Source organism: Heloderma suspectum, chromosome 15 (genome assembly GCF_057233095.1).
Source record: "Heloderma suspectum isolate Gila_16-S chromosome 15, 16-S_ref, whole genome shotgun sequence".
Classification (NCBI taxonomy): Eukaryota; Metazoa; Chordata; class Lepidosauria; order Squamata; family Helodermatidae; genus Heloderma; species Heloderma suspectum.
Genome location: NC_139472.1, coordinates 10,112,140 through 10,124,309, shown reverse-complemented (window position 1 = coordinate 10,124,309; position 12,170 = coordinate 10,112,140). Strand labels below are relative to the sequence as shown.

The window sequence follows — 12,170 nt, the reverse complement described above, 5'->3', positions numbered from 1 at the left end:
TCTGCCATTTTCTATGCATTTCCCCCAATAAATCGGTAGCGAATTCCATAGTCTGACAATGTGCTGTGTGAAGACGTCCTTCCTTTTATCTGTCCTGAATCTCCCACCAGTCAGCTTCATGGGACGACCCCACCAGGTTCCAGTATTATGGGAAAGGGAGAAAAATATCTCCCTATCTCTATTCTCCACATCATGCCTAATTTTGTACAGCTCTATCATGTCTCCCCTTACTTGCCTTTTCTCCGAGCTAAACAATCCCAGCTGTTGTAACCTCCCTTCACAGGGGAATTGCTCCTGCAATTTAGGATCATTTTAGTTGCCGTTTTCTGCCATTTTTCCAGCTCTACAATATCTTTTCTTAGGTGCAGTGACTGGAACTGTACACACTATGCTAAGTGTATCCCGAGGCAAAGCACTGTATATACTGGTGGTACTACTGGTGGTATATACTGTATATACTGGTGGTACTACTTTAGAGTTCTGGCTGAAACCCAGAGCGGATTTATTGCCCCACGGACATCACAGCCACCAGCCGCCACTGCTTTTCTCAACAACAAACCCAGACCCCAAATTCCAAACAACAAACGAGTGTGGTGTAGTGGCAAGAGTGTTGGACTAGGAGCTGGGAGATCCAGGTTCTAGTCCCCACTCGGCCATGGAAGCTCACTGGGTGACTTTGGGCCAGTCACAGACTCTCAGCCCAACCCACCTCACAGGGTTGTTGTTGTGAGCATAAAATGGAGAGGAGGATGATAATGTAAGCCGCCTTGGGTTCCTTGCAAGAGGAAAAAAGGCGGGGTATAAATGCAGTAAATAAATAAAATAAATAAACCCCCAAACTCAGCTTTCAGGCTTTCTGCAGGCAGCAGCACTGGAAAGCCCCAAGGGAATAAGTCCTGCTTCAGTCCTCTGGACAGCTTTCCAGAAAAGTGGAGCTACTGCAGAGGCTGCAAGAACAGAACAGGGTAAAAAATTTAAAATAAAGAGTGCAACCCCCCCCCCCTCAAGCCAGCTCCTTACAGCAAGATAAGCATTGAAACCCTGAACACCGAGGAGGTTTGTGGGAGGGGGTGCCCTGGGAAGTGTAGTTTTACAGTCGTTCATATGATTGTATACAATGGCTTTTCAGAGCGTTTTTAAGGTGGCTCGTGGTTGACCAAATAAAACTGACAAATCGCAAATATAAAAGAACAATACATATAAGAAATGGTCAAACTGGGCTAGATACACAAATAGCTTGACCCGGTACAAGGAAGCTTCATCCGGGGGGAAATTCCTTGAACCATAATTCATGGAGAGTAGGAATGTTGGAGAAATCTGCAACGGGTTCAAGTGAGTGTGGATTACTATGAATCCGACCTTCAGGTTCCACAGCGGATCGGCTGTTTTCCGAGTTGTGTGGATTCCGTGGACTTGTGGACCATTTCTTAAATGGGGGGGATTTGTGCAATTTATTTTACTTATTTATTAAATTTATTAATCGCCCATCTGGCTGGTCACCCAGCCACTCCAGGCGATGTACAACAATAAAAACAGTTCAAAACAATAAAATTCAACATTAAAAAACCACATTTCTAAAATTACCCTAACCCACCCCAAATGCAATTTCATTCCTTCGCAAATGTGCACTTGAAGTAATGAGCATTAGCGCTATGGCACACTTGCGCAAGTCAGGATGAGCACAAGCGTGCATTAGCGCAAGTGTGCATTTGTAAACGAACGACATGCTCATGCAAAAAACCGTGACCCCCAGAGAGCTTCTCTGAAATGGAATTTGTTGCTCGGGCTGAAAGCGGTTCCCTGGCCTTGCACTCGTCAGAGCAGCGGCATGAAACATACACACACACACAGTCCAATGAATACTCTGGGGCCAGAATCAAGTCTCTCGCTAAGAACCGGAAAGGACCAGAGCGTGGGATGACAAGCAAGTGAGTTAGAGCCCTTTGCTGTACACACTATGCTAAGTGTATCCCGAGGCAAAGCACTGTATATACTGGTGGTACTACTGGTGGTATATACTGTATATACTGGTGGTACTACTTTAGAGTTCTGGCTGAAACCCAGAGCGGATTTATTGCCCCACGGACATCACAGCCACCAGCCGCCACTGCTTTTCTCAACAACAAACCCAGACCCCAAATTCGAAACAACAAACGAGTGTGGTGTAGTGGCGAGAGTGTTGGACTAGGAGCTGGGAGATCCAGGTTCTAGTCCCCACTCGGCCATGGAAGCTCACTGGGTGACTTTGGGCCAGTCACACACTCTCAGCCCAACCCACCTCAGTATTCACTGGTATATACTGGTGGTATATACAAAGCACAGTATATACTGGTGGTACTACTCAATTTTTTGAGTATTGTTTTGGATGCATGGCAGAAAGGCGACTTATGTCTGCAATTCATAAAACACACTTTCTGGGAAGTAAGCCCCACTGAGTGCAGTGGGGTGTACATCCAACTCAATATGCATAGGACTGCAATGTAGAGGTAGCATTGATTCAGTGGATTAATACATTTACAGCCTGGTGAATGGAGGAGAATAATTACCCTGTTGGTGCTTGCCTCTGAGCATGTCCAGAGGGCCTTTCCTTTGGCACTCACCACAAACAAGCATTTGGGAGAAAAACATACGAAGGTTTTTGAATGTTAGCATCTTAAGCATCTTGTGAATAATGATGATGATAATAACAATAAATATCCCTCCACTCAGAAACCTTGCAAATTGCTGCGTAATGGAGCTGTCGACTGCTGACAATTAAAGCTGGACATCGGCTCTAAAAGTCACAAGGTGGTCACTGGGTTTGTCTGGAGTCATGAATTGAATTATGGACAACTCCTGGAGCTTTTGCTCATCCCTAATATTCAGCTGGCTTTGTCTGCACTGTTAGGATGTTGTTGTTCATTCACTCAGTTGCTTCCGACTCTTCGTGACTTCATGGGCCAGCCCATGCCAGAGCTTCCTGTCGGCCGTCACCACCCCCAGCTCCCCCAAGGTCGAGTCTGACATCTCCCCAATAACCACATCCAACTTGCCCTGGCTCATAGATCTTACCTTCCAGGTTCCTATGGTGTGTTGATCTTTAGAACATCGGATTCGCCGTTCACCACCAGCACCGTTGGCTACTAGCCACCCTTTCGGCTTTGAGCTAGCTGCGTCATCACATCTGGGGCTAGTTGAACTTATCCTCTGTTCCTCCCCAGTAGCATTTGGACCATCTTCTGACCTGGGAGTCCCATCTTCTGATGGTATACCGACATATCTCTGGCTGTACTGATCCATTAAGTTTTCACGGCAAGAATACTGGGGTGGGTTGCCGTTACCTTCCCCAGGGATCGTATTTAGTCTGACCTCTCTGCCATGACCTTCCCGTCTTGGGTGTCCCTTCACGGTTTAGCTCATGGCTTCATTGAGGTGCTCAAGCTCCAGCCCCACGACAAGGTAACGATCTCCTTTGCTGGAGAGTTAGGATGTAGGAAGTGCTTTATACCAGGTCATACTCTTTGTCCATTTAGTACAATACCATCCACTTCAGGGTCTCTGGCAGAGAAGAGTCTTTTACATCATCTATTACCTGATCTTCTTTGAACTGGTGATGAACCTGGAACCTTCTGCATGAAAAGCCGGTGCTCAGCCTCAAAGCAATTCCATCCTGGATTTTAGGAACCATGTTCAGTGCAGGATGCGATTTACAGCATCCCTGACAGATGGCTGTCTGGCCTTTGCTTAAACATCTCCAGCTGCGGAGAGCCCTGCAATTTCTGAGGCAGTCTCTTAACGTTTAACCAAAATCTGCTTCCTTGCCATTTCCAGCGCTTGGTTCCAGTCCTGCCCTCTGGAGAACAGGTCTGCTCTGTGTGCCGCATGGCAGCCCTTCAGATGTCTGAAGGCAACGATCACGGCTCCCCTTAACTCTAAAGAGGACAGTGTGGGTCACTTATCTTAGAATCATACTGTGTTAGAGTTGGAAGGGATCTTGGAGGTCATCCAATCCAACCCCTGCTCTATGCAGGAGTCCTGCAACTATAGCATCCCTGACTGATGGCCATCGTGCCTTGCTATTATCACCATCATCATAATCAGACTTGATTTGCGTTTGCGAGCCAAGCTGCAAGCTTTCCCCTGAACTCTGGGAGCTTTTTTTGCGCATTTGTTTCCACAGGCTCCAAAATTTGTGCACGCTTCTGAGCCATTTGTGCCAGTGATGGCCAAATTGGCGCAAATGACGGCCGGATTCCTGCAAATGGCTCAGAAACGTCTGCGTATTGCAGAGCCTCCCCCTCCCAATGCATAAAAAGCTCAGAAAGTCTGCAAAATGGCCCGGCTCGCTGTAGACCGAGTTGGATGCTGCAGTGGGAACCGAGACGAAGTCTGGGGGGCTGAACCTAGAAAAACCCATCCAACTCCACCCCCCCAAAGGATTTCTCTGACATCCCTCACTGGCACTGGGCATGCTAATAATTTCTCATCATCCCCAGTCAAAAAGGGGATTGTTTTATGGGCGCTGGGAAAATTGGCTCTGCTCCTTATGAAGAAGAGCAATTGGGCTTTTCTCAGCAGTGGCTTCTCCTTGCTTTGCTTGGCATCTCAAGATGCATCTTGCCTGCTGCAGTTCCTGAGTTCATTCTGCAGCGGTATGATGTGCGTTGCCGGCGGGCCAGTAGCGGATGCTGACCGGCCTTTTCTGTTGCTGGCCGGCTCTCCAGCTGCCTCTACGGCCCACGCCCGAGTGACTCCCGAGGGAGCAGCAGGGGAGGAAGGTGGGTGCAAAATGGGGACGCCGAGGAAGTGGGTTTGTGTGTGAAGGAGGGGAAATGAACCTGCCTCCAAGCTGTGCCAAGAAGTGTTCTAGCCACGTTTGCATCCAAGATGCCTGTGGCGCAAGACGGATCCTTCTCCTGCAGGCTTGAATGATGGGAGAGGGGAGGTAGGACGTCTTTAATGTATTTATTTCATGTATTTATTGATTAAAACACACTACTTGGGGTTGGGGGGAGGGGGAGTTGCAAGTTTTAAAAGTGACAGTGAATAAAAGTGGGAATGTGGAACCGTTAGCAAAGGAGGAAGGGCTCAGCAGTTAGAACTGAACCATCGACACATGATCTTCCGCCTGCCAGAGAAACCTGCTGGAAGTAAGGGGTGAAAATGGTGAGTGAGGGGGCCAATCGTACTTCAGAGGGGAAGACACTTTTGAGAGGCAGTGTTGCGTCGTGGTTAGAGTGTTGGACTGGGTCTCGGGAGATCCGGCTTCTAGTCCCCACTTGGCCATGAGCAACTTTGGGCCAGTCACTGACTCTCAGCCTAGCCTACCTCACAGGGTTGTTGTGAGGATAAAATGGAAAAGAGGAGGAGGGCCACGAAAGCCACCTTGGCTCTTTGACTGCTGTCGACTGCTGACAATTAAAGCTGGACATCGGCTCTAAAAGTCACAAGGTGGTCACTGGGTTTGTCTGGAGTCATGAATTGACCTATGACGGAAAAAGGTGGGATATAAACTCAATAATACGTTTTTCAAAATTAGAAGTATGATTTCTACATTTGCATCTATAAATATAAAATTAGCAGATGCAAATGTTGTTGTTGTTGTTATTATTATTATTATTAGTACATTTATTAATCGCCCATCTGGCTGGTCACCCAGCCACTCTGGGCGATGCACAGCATACAATAAAACAGTTCAAAACAATAAAATCCTACAATAAAAACGTTTTCTAAAATACCCTAACCCACCCCAAATGCCTGCCTGAACAACCATGTTTTTAATGCACGGCGGAAGCTCATTATGCAAACACAGAGTCCTACAGTGGCCGCCCTGAGCCGCCAAGAAGGTTCAGAGATGGCCTCAGTGAAATCCAGCGGCCCCCTCCCCAATTGCCAAAGTTAGCCCTCCCCTGTAGTCTTCTAAAACCAGTAGCTGGGTGTGTGTGTGTCAGAAAATGAAACCTCCTCTGCTCCCCCCTCCTCCAAATTCAAGCACTATAGGGGGGCGGAGGGCAGGCAGGGTCATGGGGCACAGCCCCTCTGGAGATCTGCCTGTGGCGTGGGCCTCGTGGGAACAAAATGGGTTCGTTTCAGGAAGCCCTGTGCCCCCAGGTGGCATCCCCTTGTTCATTTGTGCGTGTGCAGGGGGTGCTCTTTGGACCCTTTGCTTCCGGCACCAAGCTGGCTTTGACGATCTTATTGAAGATTGACTCCAGTTCAGCAGGTTTTTTAACTTGCTTTCGGGTCAGCGGTTCTGAAAGCAGCCTTCAACTGTAGTTGACAGGAGAGATGTGCTGGTGGTCTGCTTAGCTCTGTGCCGTCCCCTCCAACGGGCAATAACTCTCCAGGGTCTTGAACAGGGAAGGGTCTTTCCCATCACCTGCCACCTGATCCTTTTAATTGGAGTTTCCAGGGAATGAGCCTGGGAGTTTTTGTCTGCAAAGCACTCCTACTGACCTGTGGTTGTCCTTAATTAACATAAGACGCTGCCTTATGTAAGGGGTGAGCGACCTCTGGAAGCGTGAAGGTTTGAGGCTTACAGAGGCAAAGGGAAAAAACGGTCAGGCTTAGAGGCCTGGGTTTTGGTTTTGTGTTTTTGTGGGGAGGGGGCATTCTTGAGAGGAATAGTTTCATTTCCCCAGTTAAATTTCAGTTTAATTCCCCCAGTTAAGTTTCATTTCTTCAGGGTTGAAACAGTCCTTTCGGTTTTGAGGGAGGAGGGTATATAAAGAGAGCACGAGAGCCAGTAAGAGCAGAGTCATAGAGACCAGACCACGAAGAGGGAGCAGGAAGAAGCAGCCTGGAGAAGTCTAAGTACAGCTAGGGTAAAGGAACTTGCATTGTGCAACTTTTATTTTCTCTTAAGGCCTTTTGTATCGCTCAGCTCTATTGTGTAAATACTTTTAGTTGTGGTTTGCTTGCTTTAAGTCTACCAGCAAACTGTTGGGGTTAAACCTGGTGTATGGTATGTCAATCACCCCACATCTACAGCCTAAACCCCATGTTACTGGGTAGGGAAAGTTTAAAAGAAGGAAGGTGGGACTCTTAAGGAGGCAAGAGATCCTTAAGGAGTTGTTCAGGGGGCCCAGGTCATAAGGGGACCCCTGACAGGAGGTCTGGGGTCATTTTTGCTCCTGGATTCCCTGGCATGGACCACAATCTGTGGGGTGCCATGGGATGCCCCCTCCACCGCAGCCAAAATTGCCAGTTTGCTGCCAACGTTTGCCAGAAAATGACTGTGTCGCACTACATAGGCTCCATTTAACCCTAGCTTGGAAACAAGCAAAGTTTTTCAGTTTTGGTGCTCTGTTGCCACTACGGATGCCATTTCCCTCCTGAATTTTTTAAAAGAAAAAATGGGGGGGGGGAATAGGGAGTAGCAGGGGCTGCAACGGGGCACAGTGGCAACTGCACGTGGGGCGCAGGCCATGTGTTGCCTCCCAAGTTGGACCCTTCTAGCTCACCATTGCCTTCCCTGACCTAGCATCATCCAGATGCTTTGGATTACAACTCCCATCATCCCCAGCACATGGCCATGCTGGTTGGGGATGATGGGAGTTAGGCCCAAACATCTGGAAGGCACCCGGTTGGGGAAGGTGGTGTACTTTGATGGGAAGCGGCTGTCCCAGATTTCAGACATGGGTCTTTCCCAGTCATACTTAGAGACAGCGGGGATTGAACCTGCAGCCTCCTACATGCAAAGCAGGTGCTCTACCACTGCGTTATGGTCCTTCCCTATCATAGGAAGTGGCTTTATTCCAAGTCAGACCCTTGGCCCATCTAGCTTGGTATTGTTTACTCTGATTGGCAGCGGCTTTCAGGGTTTTCCGACATTTCTCCAGGCTTACTGGCTGATGCCGGGGATTGAACCTGGGACTTCTGCATGCAAAGCAGTGGCTTTGTCACTGAGCTTGGGTCTCTCCTCATGGATCTCCATGCATGCATGTGGTCCTCATATGAAAGCTTCTTGTGGTTCTTGGGGAGCGGGTCGTACCTCAGTGGTAAGATCCCCTGGTTTGCATTGTGATGCTTCAAGGCCCAGCCCCCAATCTCTTCAGCTAAAAGCAAGGCTGGGTCCAAGGATGACGGGGGTACTCAGCAAAGTGGTCCCCCTTCTCTCATGGTGCCCCCATTTGTGCATTCGTGGTGTTGCAGAAATCAGAGTTGGAGAGACCACGGAGTGAAGGAAAAAGAGTTTTTCTTTATTAACGCGTGGGCTTTATGGCTGGAATCACTTCCAAAGAGCCAAAAGCCCCGATTTACATCAGCAGATTGTTTTTATAGATATTGTGACACATAGGAAACGGCTCTTCCTCTCCCTCCCATGTGGGGTTGCAGTCCTCAACATTTCCTCTCTTAGCACCATTGTTTATATCCCAGGAAATGGGTTATAGGACATGATAAGCAGAAAACAGCAGAGAACAGCAGAGAACATGATATGCAACTCTATGCTGACCTTAGCCTTGTTGACAAGATAAGAAATTCCTGTGTCTCGTCAGCTTACAAACATATATTAAAGGGAGAAAGAGCTCAGCAAGAACATGAAGCATGAGACTGCATGAGGCTACTTAGTCTGACCCTCTACATTGCTACTACAGTGGGGCCTGGGGTGACTTGTCTTGGCTTGTGGCTGCCCTCTTGGTGTCCAGCCATGCTTTGGAAGTTGAATCATGGTGGGGCATTGAAAAAAATGGCAGCCAGTACAGAAACAGGGAGGCTGCCCTGTTGCTGTGGCAGTGGTCACTTTCCCTCCATGATGCCCCAGATGGTGACCATGAGCCACCAGCTGCCGGTGGGAGTGTTGTTCTGTTAAAGGGCATAGGGCAGACATTAGAACCATAGCAGTCCCACTGCTATGGGCCTGGAGGCCACCTGAGAACACTGGTCCCTCACACTAGGCTGGGACCTGGGCAGAATTCCCAATGGCTGCAAACTAGGGATGTTGGAGAAATCCACAATGGATTCAAATGTGTTTAGATTTCTGTGAATTTGACCTGTGTATTCTGTAGACTTATGGTCCGTTCTTTTCTTTTTTTTTACTTTGGGGGGTGGGTGGGATTTGCGTAAAGTCACACTTGTGCTAATGCGCATTAGCACTAATTTGCACTTGCGCTAATGCGCATTAGCGCTGATGCGCATTAGCGGGAGTGTGAATTAGTACTAAGGCGCATTAATGCAAGCAGAACAAAAACATCATACATCAGGTTCTGGCAATGAGTGGATGATGGAAGATGCCCTACAGTCTGTGAAACACAGACGGAATGGATTTAACAGAATCTGTACACCCTTCTGCAAACTATACCATCCCTGCTTCCCTTCCAAAGCCTTGATACTCTCCTCCTTTTCTTTTCTCATCCCACTTCCCACTCCACCCCAACAGGCACCATGTCCATTACGTCATCCCGTACGACGGAGATCAGTCGGTGGTGGATTCCTCAGAGAATTACTTTGTGACTGATAATGTCACCAAACAGGAGATTGACCTGATGCTGGGACTTTTGTTGGGATTCTGTATAAGCTGGTTTCTGGTGTGGATGGACGGGGTGCTCCATTATGCCGTGCGGGCGTGGCGGACAAGCCGACGGTATGGTAAGTGGATTCTTGCTGGTGTGTTTGCAGAAGGGTTTAAAATGTTGCGGTGGTCAAATCTATCCATTTTGCTTCCAAGTGCATGCAAATGTTCTAAATCTCGAGTTCTTTCCATCCTGAATATTAAGACATGGGCAAACTTGGCTAACTTCTTATCAGAACTGAGCAGCATCCTCCCACCCATGTTCCCCAGCAACTGATATACACAGGCTCACTGCCTCTTGTACTGGAGGTAGCACATAGATATCAAGACTAGTAGCCATTGAGAGCCTTCTCCTCCAGGAATTTGTCCAACTCCCTTTGAAAGCCATCCAAACTGGTGGCCATCACTACACCCTGTGGTGGTGAATTCCACAGTTTAACTATGTGTTGTGTGAAGACGTCCTTCCTTTTATCTGTCCTGAATCTCCCACCAATCAGCTTCATAGGATGACCCTGGGTTCCAGTATTTTGAGAGAGGAAGAAAAAGCTCTCCCTCTCCACATTCTCCACACCATGCATCATTTTGTACACCTCTGTCATGTCTATCTTACCCTCCTTTTTCCCAAGCTAAACAACCCAGCTGTTGTAACCTTCTCTCATAGTGGAGATGCTCCAGCCCCTTGATCATTTTAGTTGTCCTTTTCTGCACTTTTTCCAGCTCTACAATACCTGTTTTTAGGTGCCCTTCTATACTGCCCCATAGTTGAAGCTCTTTGTGTGGTTAACAAAGGCTAAGACATTAACAATATAATATGCAAAATTTAAATAGATAAAAACATACACGAAGACAACATACATCTAAAAACAACTTTGAGCAATCAGCCAAACCATAAAACAAATCCATAAAACAAAACTCATCACATGCTGCCAAATGCCTGGGAAAAGAGAAAAGTCTTGAACTGGCACCAAAAAGAGAACAATGTTGGCATCAGGTGGGCCTCACTGGGGAGAACATTCCATAATTAGGGGGCCACCACCGAGAAGTCCCTTTCCCTTGTTGCTGTCTTCTGAGCCTCCCTTGGAGTAGGCACCTAGAGGAGGACCTTAGATATCGAGTGTAGTGTACAGGTATGTATGGAGGGAACTGTGCTGTACCTGCCTGCCATATAGCTGTTAAAGATGAGGAGCCTGCCAGAAAAAAGTGGTGGCAACCCCAATTCAGCACTAAGAAGGCTGAATATGTGGGGACTAAAACACAGACTTTTAAGAGATAAGGAGTCAAAGCACGGAGCCTGGATGGACAAATCTGTCCATTTCAGTTTCTCCCACATGAAAATGGTTAAAATGTCTTCTTTTCATCCAGAACATGAAGACATTTGCAAATGTTTGATACATTCTTATCAAACAGTAACTGGAATGAAATTCTTGCCCATCTCTATTAAAATGTCATGGATTTGGAGAGGGGAGGTTTTAACAATTTTAATAGGGAGGGGGTGAGGAAGAAAGCTGAGTGTTCGGAGCTGGGGTCTGCAACTGACCACCTGAGAGGTCAGTCTACTTGAGAATGCCGGTAGATTCAAGGCAGACAAAAGGAAATACTTCTTCATACCAACTGTCCCTCTTTACAAGTATTTAAAATACTTTAATAAATGAATAAATGCATAAATGCATAAGTAGAATTAATATTTGGGAATTGCTGTCAGAAGATATTGCATTTCCATACCAGCCCTTTTCTCTGGAATTGCCATGCTTTGTTCACTCACTTTTAAAAATTCAGATGACGTGGGTCCCAGATCATTCACTCCCCCTGTTCCCTTTGTTCCCCCTTGGGTGTGTGTTTTGTTTTCCTGATCTGATTTGTAGTCTTTACCAATAATAAAACACAATTGATGCTCCAGCCTGCCCAGTGTGGAAAGATGAAGCACTATTAAAGGTTCTCGGGACTCCTGTGCTTGTAAAATTAAATGTGTTTAATAAAATTAAATGAACTTGCAGAAAGTTCAGCCTATTTTTATTTCTTCCTATTGGTCTCAGAGAATTAGTGAGAAATTTCCCCTGGAATAGCCTCTCTGTCAATGCCCCCATGTCAGTTTCTGTTCCTGCTTGGGGTGGGTTGGAGAGTCTTTAATTACTGACTTCCCCCTCATTGTTAAGAACGTAAAAAGAGCCCTTCTGGATCTGACCAAACATTCCTCCACTGTTCACCCTTCTGAGAGTGGATTAGTGGCCTGCTGGGCTGGCTTGTGTGGCTCTAGGCCATGCTACTAAAGCGCTTCCTCCTCCTTAGCTGCCAGATAGTTGATTGATAATACACCAGTCTGGTAGACTGGTGCTTGAGGCCACTGACGCTTTTCTTCCCCGGCTCTACTGGGTTGCCACACAGCTGTTGAGGTGTTCAGCCCACGCTGGGTCTCTCAGATTCCATTCGGGGCACAGAGTGAAAATGTTCAGGGCACGTGCCCCAACGTTCCCTACCGACGCCCCTGCCAAAGGTCCAGCTAGGCAACCTGGCCCACAGATGCTTCTGGGAAGTTTATAAGCAGGATATGAAGGCAAAAACCCTCTCCCACAGTTACTCCTCAGCAACAGCTTCGGCTATTGGGCGGTATAGAAATGAAATAAACAAACAAACAAACAAACATGTATTCTTGGGCTATACTGCCTCTGAAAATGGCAGTTCC

General features: G+C 47.3%; 1 protein-coding gene across 1 annotated transcript in view; it reads left to right on the top strand.

Moving 5' to 3' along the window:
* Positions 1 to 12,170, top strand: part of TMEM240 (transmembrane protein 240) — a 42,884-nt gene that overhangs the window by 24,131 nt on the left and 6,583 nt on the right. Inside the window, exon 3 of the mRNA XM_084822132.1 lies at positions 9,359 to 9,567. Coding sequence (XP_084678258.1) covers positions 9,359 to 9,567 — 209 coding nt within the window. The remainder of the gene's footprint in view (positions 1 to 9,358; positions 9,568 to 12,170) is intronic.